Source organism: Schistocerca gregaria, chromosome 4 (assembly GCF_023897955.1).
Source record: "Schistocerca gregaria isolate iqSchGreg1 chromosome 4, iqSchGreg1.2, whole genome shotgun sequence".
NCBI lineage: Eukaryota > Metazoa > Arthropoda > Insecta > Orthoptera > Acrididae > Schistocerca > Schistocerca gregaria.
The window spans coordinates 499,090,334-499,114,607 of NC_064923.1; the positions used below are offsets into that span (position 1 = coordinate 499,090,334).

A 24,274-nucleotide genomic window follows, 5' to 3' on the forward strand; every position below is an offset into this window, starting at 1 on the left:
CTCAATCTTTCCTCTCCCACATCTACACCGGCTGTTCGTAGCATCCTCCTACAGGCCAACCGCAAATTAGAACAGCATGCCACCTTCCACCTCAAAAAACTATCCAATCTCCTGGTTTCCCACCTCCGGAAAGGCAACTCACTCACCCTCCACAACCTTTCCAACAAACCTCAACCTCCTCTCATTGCACACAGACCCAGTCTCTCCCATCTACTCAATCTCCCACTTCCAGCTCCACTCCCCCCAACACCTCAAAATTCTAGTCAACACAATCTGGAACGACAACACCCCAATTCAGTAGTTAACCTTTCCTCCAAACCTCTCTCCCAATCCGAAACCTCTATCCTATCCAAAGGCCTCACCTTCAGCCCCACTCCCAGATTCAACCAAACTGCTCTTGTCAAAGATTTACTGTCCTACACTCGTAGTCTCTGCTGGAAATATCACTTTGCCGCAAAGAAAAATAATCCTGATCCCACTCCTAATGATCCAACTCCCCAAGACACTATCCAAATTGAACCCTGCCTGGAACAGTTCCGTCCTCCATCACAGCGGGACCCACCTCCTCTTCCTCCAAATCACCCTCTCCAAACCTTCCAGGAATTTCTCACTTCCAGCGTTGCCTCTCAATCTTTCTTGAAAAACCTTAATCCTACTCCCAACATCACCACAGCCGAGGCCCAGGCTATCCGTGATCTGAAAGCTGACCGATCCATCATCATTCTTCCGGCTGACAAGCGTTCCACGACCGTGGTACTTGATCGTCGGGAGTATGTGGCTGAGGGACTGCGTCAGCTTTCAGACAACTCTACATACAAAGTTTGCCAAGGTACTCCCACTCCTGATGTCCAGGCGGAGCTTCAAGAAATCCTCAGAACCTTAGGCCCCCTACAAAACCTTTCACCTGACTCCATCAAACTCCTGACCCCACCGACACCTCGCACTCCTACCTTCTACCTACTTCCTAAAATTCACAAACCCAAACATCCCGGCCGCCCCATTGTAGCCGGTTACCAAGCCCCCACAGAACGTATCTCTGCCTACGTAGATCAACACCTTCAACCCATTACATGCAGTCTCCCATCCTTCATCAAAGACACCAACCACTTTCTCGAACGCCTGGTATCCTTACCCAGTCCGTTACCCCCGGAAACCATCCTTGTAACCATTGATGCCACTTCCCTATACACGAATATCCCGCACGTCCAGGGCCTCGCTGCAATGGAGCACTTCCTTTCACGCCAATCACCTGCCACCCTACCTAAAACCTCTTTCCTCATCACCTTAGCCAGCTTCATCCTGACCCACAACTTCTTCACTTTTGAAGGCCAGACATACCAACAATTAAAGGGAACAGCCATGGGTACCAGGATGGCCCCCTCATATGCCAATCTATTTATGGGTCGCTTAGAGGAAGCCTTCTTGGTTACCCAAGCCTGCCAACCCAAAGTTTGGTACAGATTTATTGATGACATCTTCATGATATGGACTCACAGTGAAGAACAACTCCAGAATGTCCTCTCCAACCTCAACGCCTTTGGTTCCATCAGATTCACCTGGTCCTACTCCAAATCCTATGCCACTTTCCTTGACGTTGACCTCCATCTGTCCAATGGCCAGCTTCACACATCCGTCCACATCAAACCCACCAACAAGCAACAGTACCTCCATTATGACAGCTGCCACCCATTCCATATCAAACGGTCCCTTCCCTACAGCCTAGGTCTTCATGGCAAACAAATCTGCTCCAGTCCTGAATCCTTGAATCATTACACCAACAACCTGAAAACAGCTTTCGTATCCCACAACTACCCTCCCGACCTGGTACAGAAGCAAATAACCACAGCCACTTCCTCATCCCCTCAAACCCAGAACCTCTCACAGAAGAACCCGAAAAGTGCCTCACTTGTGACAGGATACTTCCCGGGACTGGATCAGACTCTGAATGTGGCTCTCCAGCAGGGATATGACTTCCTAAAATCTTGCCCCGAAATGAGATCCATCCTTCATGAAATCCTCCCCACTCCGCCAAGAGTGTCTTTCCGCCGTCCACCTAACCTTCGTAACCTCTTGGTTCATCCCTATGAAATCCCCAAACCACCTTCCCTGCCCTCTGGCTCCTACACTTGTAACTGCTCCCCGTGTAAAACCTGTCCTATGCACCCTCCCACCACCACCTACTCCAGTCCTGTAACCCGGAAGGTGTACACGATCAAAGGGAGAGCCACGTGTGAAAGCACCCACGTGATTTACCAACTGACCTGCCTACACTGTGACACTTTCTATGTGGGAATGACCAGCAACAAACTGTCCATTCGCATGAATGGACACAGGCAGACAGTGTTTGTTGGTAATGAGGATCACTCTGTGGCTAAACATGCCTTGGTGCACGGCCAGCACATCTTGGCACAGTGTTACACCGTCCGGGTTATCTGTATACTTCCCACCAACACCAACCTATCCGAACTCCGGAGATGGGAACTTGCCCTTCAATATATCCTCTCTTCTCATTATCCACCAGGCCTCAATCTCCGCTAATTTCAAGTTGCCGCCACTCATACCTCACCTGTCATTCAACATCATCTTTGCCTCTGCACTTCCGCCTCGACTGACATCTCTGCCCAAACTCTTTGCCTTTAAATATGTCTGCTTGTGTCTGTATATGTATGGATGGATGTGTGTGTGTGTGTGTGTGTGTGTGTGTGTGTGTGTGTGTGTGTGTGTGTGTGTGTGTGCCTATCATTTTTTTCCCCCTAAGGTAAGTCTTTCCGCTCCCGGGATTGGAATGACTCCTTACCCTCTCCCTTAAAACCCCCATCCTTTCGTCTTTCCCTCTCCTTCCCTCTTTCCTGAAGAAGCAACCATTGGTTGCGAAAGCTAGAAATTTTGTGTGTGTGTTTGTGTGTTAGTTTATTGTGCCTATCTACCGGCGCTTTCCCACTTGGTAAGTCTTTGAATCTTTGTTTTTAATATATTTTCCCCATGTGGAAGTTTCTTTCTATATGTTAAAAACAAAGATTCCAAGACTTACCAAGCGGGAAAGCGCAGGTAGCGAGGCACCATACAATAACACACACACACACACACACACACACACACACACACACACACACACACACAAAATTTCGAGCTTTTGCAACCAGCGGCTGCTTCGTCAGGAAAGAGGGAAGGAAAAGGAAAGATGAAGGGATGTGGGTTTTAAGGGAGAGGGTAAGGAGTCATTCCAATCCCGGGAGCGGAAAGACTTACCTTAGGGGGAAAAAAGGATAGGTATATACTCGCGCACACACACACATACACACATATCCATGCTTACAAACACAGACACAAGCTGAGGATGTCTGCTAAGTTTGTTCCAAAACTTCTCGATTTTGATCAGAAGAATCATCGCATGAGCATCATTCAGGAGCTTTTTATTGATGTCAATGATGATCCTGATTTGCTCAAAACGGTCATAACTGGTAATGAAACATGGGTTTACAGTCATCGAAACCGAAGCCCAATTGTCCCAGTGAAAGCATCCCGGGCACCCACAACCGAAAAAAGCACGCCATGTTTGATCAAATGTCGAAGTTTTGCTCACTATTTTTTCAATTACCGTGGTGTATACATTATGAATTTTTGCCCCAAGGTTATAAGGTCAATAAGGCATATTATATTGACATTATGTGCTGTTTGAGAGATGCAATATGTAAAAAATGTCCGGAATTGTGAAGAAACAATTCATGGCTTTTGCATCATTACAGTGCACCTGCTCATTCATTGTTGCTTGTGAGAGATTTTTTGGCCAAAAACAAGACAATCATGCTTCAACCACCAAATTTGGCCCCCTGCGATTTTTTCCTGTTCCCAAAACTGAAGAGACCTATGAAAGGATGAAGATTCTCAACAACTGAGCAAACAAAAACTGCGTCACTGGAAGTACTCAAGGCTGTACCAAAAAGTTCTTGTGACACGTGCTTCAAGGATTGGAAGAAGTGTTGGCACAAGCTTATTGTATCTAAGGGGGATTACTTTGAAGGGAACAACATGCATATTGATGAATAAATAAATATTTTTTCATAAAAATATACAGTCACTTTACTTTTTGAACACACTTTGTATGAGATATTTCCTGCATCTGGGGCTCCTGGAGGGATATGAGCCATGAGGCAAGGGGTTTGGAGCGGGGGTGGAGCACTGACAGACAAGAATATTGCATAGGCTGGGTGGGCTGCAGGTGTAGGAGGTGTGGGGAGGATATTTCTCAGTTCAGGGCAGGATGAGAGGTGGTCAAAAACCTGGCAGTGAGTGTGATTCTGTTGCTCCAGTCCTGGATAGTACCGAGTCATGAGAGGAGTGCTCCTTTGTGGCCAGACTGAGTGTGTGTAAGGGATGGTAGGTGACTGGTGAGACAGGCACAGGACGCGTTTCTGGACAATGCTGGCAGGATAATTTCAGTCTGTGAAGGCCTCAGTGAGGTATTCAGTATATTTGAAGAGAGACTGCTCTTCACTACAAATGTGACATCCGCAGGTCGTATTGAAGTGACCTCTTGGTGTGGAATGGGTGCAAGCTGTTGCAGTGGAGCTATTGTTGGTAGTTGGTAGATTTGATGTGGACAGATGTACCAATGTAGATCTGAGAAGGATTAGCAAAAACTGCTTACGCATTTCTTTCTATTTGTTACTCTTTATTGATTGAAGCAACAAACATAATTTCAATATGCTTAACCTTATATAGAAACACCTTTTTCCCCCTTTCAAGATCTCACTATTAGAACCAGTGAGGTGCAACAAGGCAATTAAGACATAGCTCGCAGTAACTTTGATTAAGTTATCTTTTATACATGCTTATACACTATTCAAGGCATCAATAGTGGGATTTAGTGAAGTGTGGTGGCAGAAAGAAGAGGGCTTCTGGCCAGGCAAGTACAGGGTTATAACTACAAAATGAAGTAGGAGCAATGCTGGAGTAGGTCCAAAAATAAATAAGAAAATAGGAATGTGAGTTAACTACTATGTACAGAATAGAAATGCATTATCATATGCATTATCATAACCATGGCAGATATGAAGCCAGCCCCAGACAATAGTAAAACTTTATATGCCAACCAGCTCTGCAGATGTTAAAGGGATTGAAAGAATGTATTACATTACAATACATTTTCAGATAGTTCAGGGAGATGAAAATTTAATTCGGATGGTGGATTGGAATTTTCTTGGTAAAATTTTGCACAGAGCATAATTTAATCATTGCTAATACTTGATTTAGGCAGCATGTAAGAAGGTTATACGAGGTGCGACAATAAAGTAATGAGACCAATGTGAAAAAAAATGTTGCTTACTGTTTTAGTCAAGTTTAGTGTTGTCTCCTTCAAAGTAGTTCCCTTCTGATTGCACTCACTGTTTCCAACGCTTCTGCCATTGATGGTAACATTTCTGGAACTCATCTTCTGTAATATCCTCCAAGAATCTCGTCACACCTTTTTGGACATCTTGTGTTGTTTGAAAATGGTGTCCCTTGACCGCCATTTTGAATCTTGGAAATAGAAAAAAGTCGCACAGAGCGATATCTGCTGAATAAGGTTGCTGTGGTAGTACTGCAATTTGTTTTGAGATTAAAAATTGCTGTACTGACACAGCTGTATGGGATGGCACATTATCGTGAAGCAGAATCCAATTATCAGCAATGTTGGCACGGACACAAAGAACTCTTTTATGAAGTCTTTCTAAAATTTCTTTGTAGCAATATTGGTTAACTGTTTGTCCAGGAGGCACCCACTCTTTATGAACGATTCCCTTGGAATGAAAGAAGCATGCATTTCACTTTTGACTTCAACATGCGAGCTGCTTTTTGGTCTGGGTGATCCCTTTGAGCACCATTGCGAACTTTGGCATTTCATCTCTGGATCGTACTGAAAAAACAAACTTTCATCACCAGTGATAACATGGCTCAACAATTCTGGATTGATTTCCATTTGCTCCAACAGATTGGCTGCCACATTTATCCGTGTTTCTCGTTGTGGTGTGAGATTTTTGGGGACCATTTTTGCACAAATCTTTCTCATACCAAGATCTTTAATTATTATCAGACGAACCGTTTCTCGATTGATGTTCAGTTCTTCTGCAATCATTTTCACGGATAATCTTCGATCAGATCATACGAGTTGACGCACCCTGGCCAAGTTCACATCTGTTCATGAGGTTCATGGTCGTCCACTACTGTCTTCATCCTCAACATTCATTCTGCCTTCACTAAACATTTTATGCCAACAAAAAACTTGAGCTCTTGACATAACCTCCTCTCCAAAAGCCTTCAGAAGCTTACCGTAAGTTGTCGTCGCATTTTCACCCAATTTAACGCATAAAGACATAGCATACTGTTGCACAATATTATGCGGTTCCATTTCTGTGACAAGAGACGCAAAAACGTATTAACTTATTACAGCAAAATTCACGACTGAGCAGTTGCATCGATGTGCCACTTGGACTAGTAGCAGCTTATAAACCAAGGTCAAAGATATTGTGCCTACGCAAGCCTGCAGGGTTGACACATCTCGCAAAGAAAATCAACCTCATTACCTTATTGTCACACCTCGTATACATGGAAGAGACCTGAAAACAGTGGAAGGTTTCAGACTAATTACATAATGGTAAGGCAGAGATTTCAAACTCAAATTTTAAATTATAAAACATTTCCAGAAGTAGCTGTGGACTCTGCCCATGATTTATTGGTTCTGAACTGCATATTAAAACTAAATAATTTGGAAAAAGGAAGTAAATCAAGGACATGGGACCTGGGTAAGTTGAAAGAATGAGAGGTGGTTGAGAGTTTCCGAGGGAGTATAGGCAACTACTGACTGGGAAAGGGAAAAGGAATATAGTAGAAGACCTACACATAACTTTTAGAGATCAGATAGTGAAGGTAGCAAAGGATCAACTACATACAAAGACAAGATCTGGCAGAAATGCTTGGATATCACAGGAGATATTAAATTTATGACGATGTAAATAAAACAGAAAGAAACTTCCACATGGGAAAAATATATTAAAAACAAAGATTCCAAGACTTACCAAGCGGGAAAGCGCCAGCAGACAGGCACATGAACAAAACACACAAACACACACACAGAATTACGAGCTTTCGCAACTGGCAGTTGCTTCGTCAGGAAAGAGGGAAGGAGAGGGAAAAATGAAAGGATGTGGGTTTTAAGGGAGAGGGTAAGGAGTCATTCCAATCCCGGGAGCGGAAAGACTTCCCTTAGGGGAAAAAAAGGACAGGTGTACACTCGCACACACACACACATATCCATCCGCACATACACAGACACAAGCTTGTGTCTGTGTATGTGCGGATGGATATGTGTGTGTGTGTGTGTGCGCGAGTGTACACCTGTCCTTTTTTTCCCCTAAGGGAAGTCTTTCCGCTCCCGGGATTGGAATGACTCCTTACCCTCTCCCTTAAAACCCACATCCTTTCATTTTTCCCTCTCCTTCCCTCTTTCCTGACGAAGCAACTGCCAGTTGCGAAAGCTCGTAATTCTGTGTGTGTGTTTGTGTGTTTTGTTCATGTGCCTGTCTGCCGGCGCTTTCCCGCTTGGTAAGTCTTGGAATCTTTGTTTTTGAGATATTAAATTTAAGTGACGAAGAAGAAAATATAAAGATGCTGCAAATAAAGCAGGCGAAAAAGAATATAAAAGTCTAAAAAATCAGATTGAAAGAAATTGCAAATGGCTAAGCAGGAATGGCTACAGGATAAAAGCAAATATTATACAAGTAGGGGGAAGGTAGATACCACTTAAAAGATAATTAAAGATGCCTTTGGAAAAAAGTAAGCTGATGTACAAAAATCAAGATTTCAGATGGAAAATCAGTACTAAGCAAAGAAAGAAAAGTTGAAAGGTGGAAGGGATATATCGAGGGGCTACACAAAGCAATATTACAGAAAGGGAAGAGGAAGTAGATGAAGATGAGCTGGTATGGAATATGATACTTCAAGAATAATTTGATAGGGCACTGAAAGACCTATGCTGAAACAAGGCCCCTAGAGTTGACAATATTCCTTCAGAGCTGCTGATATCCTTGGGAGAGCCAGCCATGAGAAAACTATTCCACTTAGTTTGCAATATATATGAGACAGAGCAAATACTCTCAGAATTCACGAGGAATGTAATAATTCCAATTCCAATGAAAGCAGATGTTGACCGATGTGAATATTAGCGAACTATCAGTTTAACAACCATGGTTGGAAAATACTGATACAAATGGAAAACCTACTAGAAGCTGGCATTGGAGAAGATGAGTTCAGTTCACATAGGATCATGGAAGGCAATCCTGACCCTATGATTTGCCTTAGAAGATAGGTTAAAGAAAGGCAAACCTACATTTATAGGATTCATAGATTTAGAGAAAGTTTTGACAACACTAATTTGAATACGCTCTTTAAAATTCTGTAGGCAGCAGGGTAAAATACAGGGGGTGAAGGTTATATACAGCCTGTACAGAAACCAAAATGCAGTTGCAAGAGTCAAAGGACACAAAAGAGAAGTAATTGTTGAGAGGGAGTTAAAACAGGGTTGTATCCCAACCCCTATGTTATTCAGTCTGTACATTGAGCAAGTAGTAAAGGAAATCAAAGAAAAATTTGCAGAAAGAATTAAAGTTTACACTGAAGAAATAAAAGCTTTGAGGTCTGCTGATGACACTGTAATTCTGTCACAGACTGTGAATGGCTTGGAAGAGCATTTGAACAGAATGGATAGTGTGTTGAAAAAAGGTTATAAGATAAGCATCACACAAATCAAACAAGAGTAAACACGGGTGCGACTTTAAAATGTCAATCCAGGCAGTCTTTGGTGCAGCTGTCATTCATTTATTCATTTTGAAGAGCCAACAACTGTTCATTTCAGCTGTATCAGGTTCCAACTGTCCCCTGCTACACACCTGCAAAGCAGCAAGTTACATATTTAGCTCTTTCTGTGTTTTCTTAAAAGTCCTGGGATGGATAGGATGAGAGCATGCTGCGTGCAGATGCAGGAGGAACTGGCCACAGTTCGTGAACAGCTGAAGACACTTTTGCCTACAGTTAGTTGTCTTCAGGCTGCTGCTTCAGGGTATTGTGGTGGCAGAGCATCTGGTGTATTGCATGGCACACCTCAAGTGTTGCTTGTTTTGCTCACAGGCTCGACTGCTGAGGTGCCCTCCAGTGGTTCAACTTCCCTTCCCCCCCTCCCCCCTCCCTCGCTGCCTCAAACAATACAAATGCATTACCACCCTGCAAAGAGCCAATGTGGAGGCTGGCCATCTGGCCTCACCCATTCACCCTGTGTATGGACAGGTGACTGCTCCTTCAGCAGTGTTTGAACGTGTACACAGGGGGAAGGGTTTACTAGTTATCAGGTACTGCAATGTTATGCACATTATGGAGCCTCTTCAGAAAATAGCATTCAGGGCCAGAATGAAAACCACTGTGAACTCGGAATGTCTGCAGGAGAGCCTTAACTGAGATGTGAAGGAAGCCTTACCTACAGATATTCAATGTACAGACGCAATTGTCTGCAAGTTGTGGCTCATGTACATATCAATGGCACCTGTTGCTTGGGTTCTGATGCCATTCTCATTTTTACAGGTGGTTGGCGGAAGTGGTAAAAGGTGCTGGCATTGCGTGTGGGGTGTAAGCAGAGCTCACTATTTGCAGCATTGATCCCAGAGGTGCTCAGGGTCCTTTGGTTAGGAGCGGAGTGGAGGGTCTCAAACCAAAAGCTACATCAACTCTGTGACTGTCTTGGCCAGACATTTATGGGCCTGCATTATCAAGTAGAGAGCTGTGGGACTCCTCTTGATAGGTCAGGTCTGCACTACACAAAGGAAGCAGCTATTCATGAAGTAGAGTACTTGTGCAACACAGGTGGGTTTTTTTAAGGCTAGGCAGTAGTTTGAGGTACTCTGATGAACAATCATCAGTTGACACACAAACAGTGAAACCAAACCAGGTTCCAAGTAAAGAACTTTGGCTGTCAAAATATTGTTAGTAAATTCTACAATTACCCATAACAAAGTTCCTGAATTTACTGCCTTCCAGGAAATTTGTTGTGCTCAAATTATTCTCAGAACCAAGAGCTGGCTGAAACCCAAAGAAGATAGCTCTGAAATTTTTTGCGAGTCATGGAACATATGTCAGAAAGAGAGATTTGATACCATAGGAGGTGGACTGTTCATTGCAGTTGACAAAATGGAGTTTTTACTGGCCACCCGATTCCACCGTGACAATGAGTCACTCAAAGAACGTCTATGGTCAGTAGTGCAGGAATATCCCAATCATGGAATGTATTTGTTGGAGGTGATTTTAACATACGGTGTATAGATTGGGATGTCCATGGATTCATTGCAGGGGATATTGACAGGCAGTCTTTTTAAGTACTTTTGAATATGTTTTCTGAAAAATGTCTTCAGCAGCTAGTTCAACAGCCCACACACAATGGAAATATTTTAGCCTTTGTAGCTACAAACAGAGCTGACGTTATTGGCAGTGTCTGCATAGAGACAGGGATTAGAGATCTTGATATCATTCTGATGATAGTTAGCAAAGTTAATAAACAAATTACAAAGACTAAGAGAGTATTTTTGCTAGAAAGAAAAGGATAAACAAGTACCAGCATCCTACTTAGACAATGAATGGAGATCATTTAGTTCCTGTGTGATACAATAGAGGAATTATGAGCAAAGTTTAAACAGTTTGTAAATTGTCCTCTGGAGAAGTATGTGCTGAGTAAGTGGATTAAGGATGGAAAATACCCACCATGATTTAATAACGAAATTCGGAAAATGCTGAGGAAGCAAAGTCTCTTGCACTCTCAGTTCAGAAGAGAATGCACAGATGATGACAGGCAAAAGCAAGTAGATACTCATGAAGCTGTAAAACAGATCAAAATGTGATGCATACAACTGTGCTGCCATACGCCATCAAAGAATTTAGCTAAAACCCACGCAAATCGTGGTCCCGCTGTAAAGTGCAATAAGCCATCTGGACCATGTATATTTTCCAATGTACAGTCTTATTTGAAATGTTTTAAACTCTGACTGTATAATATGTCGTGCTAACACAATTAACTGCTGTTGGGGGCAAAAACACAATGAAATTACTGCACTACAAAAAGATAAATTTTTGTTTATGTGGATATGTTGTTGTTGTTGTGGCCTTCAGTCCTGAGACTGGTTTGATGCAGCTCTCCATACTACTCTATCCTGTGCTAGCTTCTTCATTTCCAGTACCTTCTGCAGCCTACATCCTTCATCTCTTGGTCTCCCTCTACAATTTTTACCCTCTTCACTCCCCTCCAGTACTAAATTGGTGATCCCTTGATGCCTCAGAACATGCCCTACCAACCGATCCCTTCTTCTAGTCAAGTTGTGCCACAAACACGTCTTCTTCCCAATTCTATTCAATACCTCCTCATTAGTTATGTGATCTACCTATCTAATCTTCAGCATTCTTCTGTAGCACCACATTTCGAAAGCCTCCATTCTCCTCTTGTCCAAACTATCCATCGCCCATGCTCCACTTCCATACATGGCTACACTCCACACAAATACCTTCAGAAATGACTTCCCGACACCCAAATCAATACTCGATGTTAAATTTCTCTTCTTCACAAACGCTTTCCTTGCCATTGCCAGTCTACATTTTATATCCTCTCTACTCCGACCATCATCAGTTATTTTGCTCCCCAAATAGCAAAACTCCTTTACTACTTTAAGTGTCTCACCTCCTAATCTAATTCCCTCAGTGTCACCCGACTTAATTCGACTACAGTCCATTATCCTCGTTTTGCTTTTGTTGATGTTTATCTTATACCCTCCTTTCAAGACCATATCCATTCCGTTCAACCGCTCCTCCAAGTCCCTTGCTGTCTCTGACAGAATCACAATGTCATCGGCGAACCTCAAAGTTTTCATTTCTTCTCCATGGACCTTAATACCTATGTTATCATAATTGTTCTATTGTGCTGTTGAGTGAATTTCATTTTCTGTAAATTATTTTCGATTTAATGTTCTATGTTCCAATCTTAGTGTGGCTGTATCTCTACTGATGTACTTTGGAACGATGTTAACTGGGTGCCAATTGGGTGTGTGTTGTCTGGTGGGAAAGAAGGAGAGATGTAAAATTTTTCTGGAGTTGCATACAAATTGTATGTATTTCGCTGAGTGAACATTGTAATTGATGGCAGCAAGGCATCTAGGACTATTAAAAATGAAAATTATATATAAATCAGTTTGTTGTCTATATTATTCATGAAACACGTCAACCTATGAGGTTTCCAAACGTACAAGAGAACCTGGTTTCCAGACAGAAGAAATTCAAGCAATGGAGTGAAGGAGATCCTTAAAAAACAATATGAGTATTTTTTTCTTCAAAACTACCACTACACCCGGCTAACAATATTTTCACGCCATGAACATTTATTACAATTAACACTCATCCAATTGTGCGTAACAAAGGAGGTCATTAAACTATGTAAAATTTCTAAGTGGGTTGAAGGCTTCTATCCAGTCACTTATTGACCAATCTGGTGTGGCAACAGAAGATAGCAAAAGGAAATATGAAATTTTAAATTTTCCGTTTAAGAAATCGATCGCGCAGGAGGATCACACAAAAATACCATCATCTGACCATCACACGGACTCCCATATGAAGAACATAGTAATAGGCATCCCTGGTGTAGAGAAGCAACTGAAAGAGTTGAAAACACATAAATCGCTAGGTCCAAATGGAATCCCAATTCGGTTTTACAAAGACTAGTGTGTGGTACTGGCCCCTTACTCAGCTTTCATTTATAGCAAATCTCTTGCCCAGTTCAAAGTGACTCGAAAAAAACCACTGGTTACTCCTGCATATAAGAGTAAAAGAACTGATCTACAAAATTACAGACCAAAATCCTTCATATGGTTTGCTACAGAATTCTTTAACATATTCTCAGTTTGAATATAACCAAGTTCCTCGAAGCAGAAAAGTTTCTGTTCACAAATGAGCACTGTTTTAGAAAACATCACTCGTGTGAAACTCAGCTTGCCTTTTTCTCACAATATCCTGCGAACTATGAATGAAGGGCAACAGGGATATTCCATATTCCTAGATTTCTGAGAAGCTTTTGACACATTTGACACGTTGCTCACTGCAGACTGTTAGCGAAGATGTCAGTACATGGAATAGGTTCTCAGATATGTGAGGATATCTGTTCAAAGAATTCTGGAACAATTACGATTTCACACTAATGACTAGTTGGAGCGAAATGCTGTTGGCATTCCTGCACAGTCCCGTATTTAATGTGAAACTGATGGAAGTTTCACTATTGTAAGTATGTTAGTTATTGTTCAGTACTGCGCTGAGTATAATGTTGTGTCACACAGTTTGTGAATTTCGAGAAGGAAGGGTTAGAGGAGCAACACATTGCATTACACTTTGTGTGAAACTCAGGACAACATTTACAAAGACACACCAAATGATACTGGAAGCCTATGGTGATGGGTGCTTAAGCCTTACTCAGTGTTACGAACGATTCGCACAGTTTGAAAATGGCTGGACAGAAGTTGAGGACGATCCTTGTTCAGGATGCCCTTCGACATCAACTGATGATGCTCATGTCAGGTACATCAACAAAGCTGTGCATACCAAACAAAGACAGACTGTCCGAGAGAGATTGTCATGAAATCCTGACACAACATCTTGGAATGCACTGTGTTGCTGCCAAGTTCATACCATGGCTCATGATTCAGGATCAAAAAGACCGTCACCTCACAATATGTGAAGAGCTTTTAGATCACACAAATGAGAATGAGGTGTTCCTTAAGAGAATCATAATTGGTGATGAGACATGGGTCTATGGTTATGATGTTGAGAACAAGGTTCAGTCTTTACAATGGGTTGCTAAAGGTTCTCCAAGACCAAAAAAAAAGTTTTCAGATCAGGTCAAATGTCAAAGCCATGCTGATAGCTTTCTTGAACTACTACCAGGATGTGTTGCAGTGCCTATTATAAAATGTGAGATGGAAATGGACTGAAACATGGCAAGACAATTAATGGCTCCTGCGTCACGAAAACACACCAGCACATTCATCCCTATTTGTGCGTGACTATTCCACAAAAATCAAAATCACTCTCCAGGCCTGGCCCATGTGGACTTTTTATTTTTTATTTCCAAAGTTGAAATCCCCATTTAAAGGATGAAGATTAGCAATGATAGACAAAATAAAAAAAAAAAAAATGCTGATGGTGCTTTGTGCAATCCAGCAAGAGGCATATCAAGACTGCTTCCAAACATGGAAATAGCGTTGGAAGCGGTGTATCTGTTGTTGAGAGTATTTCGAAGGAGACCATACACAATAAGTAAAAAGCAAGCACAGAAAAATTTTGTGGACAAAGTTCCAGAATTCTTTGAACAGAACTCGTATATACATAAATGATCTAATGGACAGGGTGAGCAGCAAGTGTTTGCTGATGCTGCTGTGGTGTACACAAAGGTGTTGTTAATTAGTGGCTATTCGAGGATACAAGATGACGTAAACAAAATTTCTAGTTGGTGTGATGAATGGCAGTTAGCTCTAAATGTAGAAAATAGTAAGTTAATTCAGATGAGTAGAAAAAACAATCCTGTAATGTTCAAATACAGCATTAGCATTCATGTCAATTAAATATTTAGGTGTAATGCTGCAAAGCAATATGAAATGGAACAAGCATGTAATAGCATGTTGGGAGAGTTTTGTGAAGATGTGGTTCATTTGTGAAGGAGGCCACATATCGAACACTAGTGCCACCCATTCTTGAATACTGATTGAGTGACTGGGATCTGCACCAGATCAACTAAAGGGCACCAGGTCAACTAAAGGGTGACATCAAAGCAATTCAAAGGCTTGCTGCCGTATTTGTTACTGGAGGGTTCAATCAACAAGTGAGTGTTACGGAGATGCTTTGGGAATCCCTTGACGGAAGGCAATGTTCTTTTCAAGGTAGGCTATTGAAAATATTTCAAGAACCAGCATTCGAAGCTGACAATACAAAAGTCCTACTGCCTCCAACATACATTTTGCATAAGGATCACAAACTTTAGAGAAATTTGAGCTTATACGGAGCCATATAGGCACTCATTTTTCCTTCACTTTATTTGTGAGTGGAAAAGAATGGGAAATGACTAGCAGTGGTACAATGGACCATCTACCACACACAGTATGGTGACTTGTGGAGTATGTATGTAGTTGTAGACGTAGAACTAATTGAATTAAATCACACAATGCTGAGTAAATTAAGATTAGCAAATGAGACTCTAAAAGTAGTACACTTATTTTGCTATTTAGTCAGCAAAATAACTAATGAAAACTGACATAGAGAAGATATTAAATGCTGGCTGGGTATAACAATGAAATAATTTAAAAAAAGAGGAATTTGTTACCATCAAATAAAAAATTTTGTGTCAGGAAGTCTTTTTTCGAGGTATTTGTCTTGGGCGTAATCTTATACAAAAGTAAAATGTGGATGATAAGCAGTTTGCGTGAGAAGAGAATAGAAGCTTTTGAAATGTGTTGCTGCAGAATAATGCTGAAGATTAGATGGGAAGATTGCATAACTAACCATGATGCACTGAATCAAATTGCAGAGAAAATAAATTTATGACAAAACTTGACTTAAAGGAAAGATCTGTTGACAGGATACATTCTGAGGCATCAATTTGGTATTGAAGGAAAGAGGGAGGGGTGGGGGGAGAGACAATGACAATTACTGAGGGAGACCAAGAAATGAGTACAATAAGCAGGTTCAAATGGATATAGGTTTGAAGATGAAGAGGCTTGTACAAGATGAACTAGTTTGGATGGATGCAACACATCAGATCACCACAACAAGAACAACAATGCACCACTGATGATTTGTTTGCTGATGAATGGCTACAGTTTGTCATATTTTGTTGCTTTCCATTCTGGACACACTGTTATTAAGCTACCATCATAGAATGGCCCATAATTAGACCAGATGTTACCTCAAATTAAACATCAACACACTTCGGGAAATTTCACCTCTGTTTACCAAGCAGCAGGCCAGGTTAAAACAAGTTTTATTTATAAGAAGATCAAAAATGAAAATCACTGCTTATTTTTTTAAAATATTCAGTGCTTTCATCAATTTTCTTTTGGTCACATAAAGTTGGAGATGGTTATTAGTGCATAGTGCAGATCTGACATGGTGGAAGCCACAGTTTGAGAAAAAACATATGAGCAATGGTATCCACATTTCACACAGTAATCAGTAGTCACAAATTGCTGCTGCTGACTGTTTGCTTTGAACAGTGTGGTGCATAAAGTGGTCCAACTGAGTTATTGCCTTGGTCTTTTCTCATTTTTCAACTGCTTATTCACCAACAGAGTTGATAGACCCATGATACCAAATGTGTTGAAGCATTAAATATCGAGTATAAATAATGGAAAATCAATTTGTGTTGTACTTGAGGGAATCAATACAAGTAAATCTATTCACAAAAACAGAGTCACCAATCTCTGTATTATGACTATTAGTTTGTAAAATAAGAGAAGCTTTGGTCACTGTGACCACTGATACACAGCAATCCTGCTGCTATTCACTCAATTTACATATTATTTTAACTCTTCCCATGACTTTTTGCATTTTTGGGTACATAACTCTTCCGTAATTGTTCATACTTTTTCCTCTTAATCTACTCAAATTATGTGAAAAATATTTTGATAAGCAGCTCACCTGATGTTTTCCATCCAGTGGAACCATGTTTTTGTGTGATGCTCAGGAATAATTTTTAGTTCACCTGAATTCACAGCATCCATAGCTGCTGCTGCCATTTCATTACAGCGTACATACCTGTTTGGCAAAAAAAAAAAAAAAAAAAAAAAAAAAAAAAAAAAAAAAAAAAAAAAAAAAAAAAAAAAAAGTTACATCATGACAGGAATATAAAACAAATTAGAATTTGAACAACAAATAACTGTGTGTGTGTGTGTGTGTGTGTGTGTGTGTGTGTGTGTGTGTTGTGCACTGCATGTGCATGGCTGAGTGTGCCCCCCCTCCCCCAAATACACTTGAAATGTTAAAATAGTTGGTTTCAACAAACAGAATATCCCGAACAAGAAGTGATATAAAAAGAAAAGCAACAGAGATGCTCTGCAGGACATTGCTGCTACCCAATCACTAAAACAAAATTGGATGAGCCAGTCACTCTTATAACAGGTTATTTCTCCAACATAACAGTTTATGGTAGAATTCAGACCACACAGGAATTTTTAAAATAAATATCAGGCTAATTTTATCAACAGCCAAAGTAGAGGGGTGTTTCTAAGTACCTACAAATTTTGAGCAGTATTTTTTGCCTGAATCTGAAACACAGACACACAGACACAGTTTAAATGTGATGCATGAAATACTTGTATACATGTCACAACTACAACACGCTGGTGGAGTTTCATATCTGAATGAGAAGCACCACATTGACAAAATTGGGCAAGACTAAGACTGGGAAGAAAATAAACAGCTGCACATACACTCTCGATGTAAGCACCTTAGTGTCCTTGCCCTTCAGCCACCTCTCCTTTCACTGTCATATTGGCAGAATCAACATAAAGTTTGAAAATTGCAGGGAGTCAACAGATCTACACTGTATCACAAGGCATTTTCACCTCCCCAAGTTCAAATGTAGCCTGGCACCTCACAGAATGCCACCACCTCCCTATTTCTGCAGTAGAAGAAAGGAGTCATACTGCTCACTTTCTTTGCTGAGTAAGAATGCTTCATTGCTTGAAGAGCACAGAAATCATCTGTAGACAATAAGAAACTTCTCCACTTGGTCACACCTCATTTGCTCAAGTTCCTTGAGGATCACAGAGATGTATTACAAGAATTTACATATAAAGTAGATTATGACAGTTACCACAGGAAATGATGGAGCAGCCAAGCGATCTCCCATTTTAGATTCATTCACACACAAAGCAATAAATCTGTGGTTCTTGTCTAAAATCTCATAAGATTTAATAACAATACTGGGAAAGCATCATTTTTAATTTTAATCGGTGGAATTTAGAAATCAATCTGTACACCCTAAGAAGTCGTGGTGGAGAATTACTGTAACACTGAAAGGCCTTGTTTCTAATAAGCGATTATTGGAAGGTCATTCCATAAGTGGCTGACCAATGGTATAGTGCTCCTATGGTGTGAAATACATTTTATATACTTATTTCCCTGTGAGGACTTACCATTCAATCTAAAGAGAAAGAAAGAACACGTCGGCATCAATAAACAATCAAAGAATGGAGTTTATCATAAATGGCAGATGCCAGACCAACTCTCTCACAGCAAATAGTATGCAGTATCTTTTTTTCCAATATCTCTTTACAGTCATTCAATATAGTCTCCCTGCTTCTCTATGACTGAATCCCAACATCATGGAAGCTCTGTTATTCCATCCAGGGCACCACATCTGTTCAATTTGTTGAATGACTTGGGTAAAGGTGACACAGCTCTTCCACAGAAAGGTAACGACGTATATGCATAGGTTTTTTCAACTTCAGGAACAAATCGATGTCTGGTGGACCCACGTCCAGGATGTAAGGAGTATGTGGCAACACTTCCCATCCATATTCGTGCAGATTTCGGGCTACAACGTTCTTGATATTCGGGTAAGCACTATCGCCTTCAGCAACTGAGGTCAGGTTTCGTGCAATTTTTTTTTTTTTCACAGGTTTTGCATGAAGTTACAATAATACACTGCTGTGACACTTGTTCCACATGGGACTCTGCTTGTCATGACGATTCCTTGGTGACCATAAGCAAAAATCATCATTTGCTTGAGCACTAAAAATTTTTTTGGATGTGGAGAATCTGAAGTTCTCCAGTCATTGGACTGTGATTTCAACTCTGGTTCAAAGTCTCTAAACATCAATAGCAACAATTTGACACAAGAATCCTTGACCTTCATGGTAGAATTGCTGTTTGAACAAAACTGCAATGTCCAGGCGTTCCTGCTTTTCTTCAGCAATGAAACAGTGTATATGGAATACTGATGTTGGGGGAATTCCCATGGCTTGAGAGAGTTCCTCATAAGTTGCACTGATATCTTCTTCAAGAGCATCTGCCAAAAGTTTCAAACATTATTCATCTGTTGACTTTTTGGCATTCAAGGTCTTTGATTATCATCTATGCTCATACAACCACTACAAAAACAATTAACTCAATGTGAAACTGCACAATAGTCCACTGTAAATTCATCACAAAGTAAACTTACTGCACTATGGATTTCTGTTGGGTTTTTGCTGCATCAAGTTTTGACCCTGATGTAAGACCTCTAGTCTCCAACATTCACAGTATCAAAGACCCCTGCAAGGTCCACTTCTACCTGTTGCCTATTTTATGTTATAGTACATAGCGAAGAAACAAAAACATATGCTTCTTCCTCAAGCACCCAACTACATCTGACATAATTTTCATTGTTGTTGTATCAAACAATCCACAGTAATACCCAGCTTTGCATTATTTATGAAATGTCCGTCACACAACACCCAGCTTTGCATTATTTATGAAATGTCCGTCACACATACATACATACCTCCATAATGAAGTAGGGACCACACAATGTCTTTGTAAAAGAGGAGCTCTGTTCTGTTTTCTGTGCCTTGTGACTGACAAACACAAAAATGTTAAAAGGTTTTGAGGTACCATGCTTTCAAGTTCCTCAGGAGAGGAGATAAGTTTATCATTTGAAGGGGAGGGGGGGGGGGGAGGGGAGGAATTTAAAATCATGTTCATGAATCTTAATTCAGGAAAGTTAAAAGCATGACTTGAATGATAAAAAGAAGACATGGAATTATTTGCAGTCCACTGATGTAGAATTGCAACCCTTAGCTGCAATTGCCAAGTGGGTGCTAAAAGGCGTACCAAGAGCAGGAAATTAAAATTTAAAAAAATTATCTGCACATTAGAAAACTGTTCAATTTCTCATCTGAAACTGAAAATACTGAGGAGGATTTCTTCAACATTCTTAGTAATGTTTTGCAACATGGTGCTACGGATTTTACAGTGCCCACATACAAGGCATAATCCAGCTTCAACAGTGAAAAGACGAAGTTCTGAACATTGCAATCAATGAAACACTTGTGCAAGTGATTGCTCAGTGGCAGTGGAAAGATAGATACTGACTGCTGGTATTGGTAAAATCACAATGCAATGCTTTGATCTCTATATTAAAGCTGATCAGCTAATCTGGGTAACTAGTAAATAAACAGGAGTTTCAGATTAGAGTGCAGCCTCAAGTTACCTGCAGTGCTATATTGGGATGTGACAAGTTAAGCCAGAGGCAGCCAGAGTAAACAGAGCAGGAAGTATGTGATGAGAACAGCTGACCAGTGTATGTGAAACTACTGAAGGAATGATTTAATGGTTCATTTTTATGCTCCTAAGGGCAAATATGTATACAGAAGAATACTTATTAGGAAGGACAAAAAATAAAAAACGAGGTGTACTGAAAGAGGTATGTGAGCTGGTTTGTGAGATACTTCTTTCTAAAAACTAACTACTACAACAAAATTTAATAGGTTACAACCTCTTAAACCAAGGGGGCATCGATGCTCATGGAGGAGTCTTTAAACAGGATGAACCATTATACAGTTTACAGTATTTTGTTTGACGTCATCTGGCAGCACAAGAAGATAAGCGCCACAAAGGGGAATGTTAACATGGCGATTCGCTGGAGCGATGTCCATAAGTAAGTGTTTTGTATCCACAGGAAAAAGGGGGGAAGTTTGAGTGTGAGACGGACTAGTCTGATGGTCAAGGAAGCCAGCACGGCCAGGGAGAAAACTCGTATCAGTGGTACGCTTGGTGGTAAAAAGGTGCCAAAATGGCTGCAGATGAAATGCTAATAAACCCGCCTGGTATTTCTGGCACTTCCTGAACTCCACTGCACTGAAGTAAACTACACTTCACGCAGTAATCGAGGTGCTGGTACCAGGGGGACGAATTGAGCATCCAGCATGACTTTGTACAGCCGCACTCAAGGAAAGTCCCTCAAGAAAACGCAGCTTGGGAAGGCAGCATGGAAGACATGGTAGCACTTCTCTCGTTAACTGGACTGCAGAAAACATGGATACTAGACACGGGTGTGAAATCTTGCTGTCAACGAACTCCAGTGAAGTGGGGTAGCTAATGACAGGAACCACGTGGCAATCTGTGAGATAGACTGCTGAGAGCACAATGGGGAATGGGAAGTGCTGCCTCATCAACACAGGGGAAGAGACTGGTCAGGCAATGGTTTGGTATACATGGCCCCCAGAAAGCTTGGCAGTCAAAGGTCTACCTACAGTGGAAGTGACCAGCAAGGGTGCTGGAAAGATGCCGTGCTACCTTGGCCAATGGGAACTTTGGTGATCACTGGTTTCGGTCAGGGCAGCACATCGTCTACTGCTACAAGTGGAGGCAAACATGAGTTGCACACAGTTCCCCTTTTCTGAGAGGGAAACACTGGTGAAAACCACACAAAGGGGTATCTGGAACTGACTGAGGATGCTTGCTGGGGGGCATGCGCAGCTTGCCACTACTGTGCTTGTGTGAGTAGTGTAGTTTCTGGGAAGAAGAAGGGCATCGGCAGCTTTGGGAGCAAGTGAAATAGTGTCACTTCTTCAGTAGAGTGGATGCTAGCAGCGGCGGTGGGAGCAGAGTGTCGGGAGCAACGGGTACTTGTGAGGACAGGGCAGCATCTGCATCAGCTGGCCATTCTGAAAAGGGTAGAGCAGTGGTGACACTGAGGTCCCAGGCACTGGGAAGTGTGTCAGTTGTGTACTTGGATGGCGGTGGACAGTGTGTGGTGTCTGCTGGTACTGTGTCGGACAGGGCATCGGGGCAACGTCAGCCTGTGGCACATTGGGAACAGCGTAGAGAGCAGTACTGGCCAGCATTGTATCAGAGGCAAAGTTAGTGGTGATGCGATAGGGGCCATTAGTAGGAGGTCACTCTAGGACATAGGCTGGCTTGAGCCTATCCATAAAGATGGTTGTTGTGACCCCTTTCAGACAAATGGAGAATGCAACACTAAGTGCAGGTCCAAATACTGTGGGTGGAGCAGTGGCTGGTATACATCAAACCAAAGCATGAGGTGTGTGCCATGTTATGAGGTCATGGTGGATGAAGGTATGGTGCCCACCATGACGTTGCGGAGGTGTTGGTCGCAGCTGGGCCATGAAGCCCTGGAACTACTACTGTCAGGTGGAAACTGGAGCCACAGTTGGCTGCCAGAGACTGGAAAAGGTAACAGGCAAACTGTCACCTGCAGTCTATAGTGATGTTGCGGGGGCCATCCAATGCGCGACACCCAAATGCGTACAAAGGCTGCAGCCATAGTTTCAGCTGAAATGTCCAGCGAGTGAATCGGTAAATAATTGTCAGCAGATATCGACAGCCGTTGGAGGAGGGTATCGTCACAACAATGTCAAGGTGTACATGTGTGAATCAGTGCTGTGTAGGGAGAAAACAGCCTGTGCAAGAGTGAACATGGAAACCAACTTTGGCATGCTGGCATGGTATACAGGACTGGGTCTAGTTGCTGCAGTCACATTGAAAGCCTGGCCAGATAAAATGTTGCTTCATTGAGGTGGTAAGAAGTGTGGGTGCGAGGCCATGAATGTGGTCAAAAGCCTGTTTTCAAAAGGCAGGAGGGAGAAATGGGTGATAGCAATAGCTGGGACCGTCGGGTTGTGAAGGATCCACAAGAACATCACGCCAGATATTATGGCAAGAGCTGGTTATGGATCTTAGATGGAACTTGAGGACAGAATCAACACTCTGAAGGGTGTGGGTTAGGTCTTCATCAGCCTCTAGAGCAGCAGCCAGGACATTGTATTCTAACGGTTGGGTGAGGGAGCAGGAGCAGCTAAGGCAAGTGGAAGTGACCAGCAAGGGTGCCAGGGAGATGCGGTGGTACCTTGGCTAGCAGGAACTTCACTGATTGCTGGTGTCTGGTCAGCACAGCACAGCACCTCCTCTGCTGCTACATGTGGAGGCAAATGGAAGGAGTTGCCACAGTACCAATTAGTGTACTTCGAACGACTATCAAAAAATGAAAGTAAAAATGGTCAAAGTTATTTGATAAAAAATAATGAACAAATTTTTATAGTGTGTGTTAAGATACACTATACAAACCACATGGAGCAGCATCTTCTCAAAAATACTATTCTGTCTGTTATTGCAAAATATATTATATTTAGACATAAGAAAGGAATGTGGTTTAGTGGCTCAGTGGGTATGTGCCAGTGTACCAGACTTCAAATTGAAAGGTCTGGAATTCAATCTGCAGTTGATCATGACTTTTTTTTTAGTTTTTTATTCCCCCCCCCCCCCTCCCCCACACACACAAAAACTTATAGTTTCTTTTGCCTCCAATATAGTCAGCTAACATGAAAAATGTCAAGCTGCAATGTGGTACATAGCCCACATTCAACAGTTCTTTAAAGTACCGAATAATTGTTTTTTACTGCATCATCCATTTCCTTCAATCACTTCATCATCTACATCTATCTACATCCATACTCCGCAAGCCACCTGACGGTGTGTGGCGGAGAGTACCCTGAGTACCTCTATCGGTTCTCCCTTCTATTCCAGACTCGTATTGTACGTGGAAAGAAGGATTGTCGGTATGCTTCTGTGTGGGCTCTAATCTCTCTGATTTTATCCTCATGGTCTCTTCGCGAGATATACGTAGGAGGGAGCAATATACTGCTTGACTCTTCGGTGAAGGTATGTTCTCGAAACTTCAACAAAAGCCCGTACCGAGCTACTGAGCGTGTCTCCTGCAGAATCTTCTACTGGAGTTGATCTATCATCTCCGCAACGCTTTCGCAATTACTAAATGATCCTGTAACGAAGCGCGCTGCTCTCCGTTGGATCTTCTCTATCTCTTCTACCAACCCTACCTGGTGCGGATCCCACACTGCTGAGCAGTATTCAAGCATTGGGCGAACAAGCGTACTGTAACCTACTTCCTTTGTTGTCGGATTGCATTTCCTTAGGATTCTTCCAATGAATCTCAGTCTGGCACCTGCTCCACCGACGATCACCTTTATATGATCATTCCATTTTAAATCACTCCTAATGCGTACTCCCAGATAATTTATGGAATTAACTGCTTCCAGTTGCTGACCTGCTATTTTGTAGCTAAATGATAAGGGACCTATCTTTCTATGTATTCGCATCACATTACACTTGTCTACATTGAGATTCAATTGCCATTCCGTGCACCATGCGTCAA

At 41.8% G+C, this 24,274-nt stretch overlaps 1 protein-coding gene across 1 annotated transcript in view; it reads right to left on the bottom strand.

The window, feature by feature from the left end:
• Nucleotides 1–24,274, bottom strand: part of LOC126268181 (valine--tRNA ligase) — a 209,065-nt gene that overhangs the window by 124,199 nt on the left and 60,592 nt on the right. Inside the window, exon 9 of the mRNA XM_049973783.1 lies at nt 16,738–16,854. Coding sequence (XP_049829740.1) covers nt 16,738–16,854 — 117 coding nt within the window. The remainder of the gene's footprint in view (nt 1–16,737; nt 16,855–24,274) is intronic.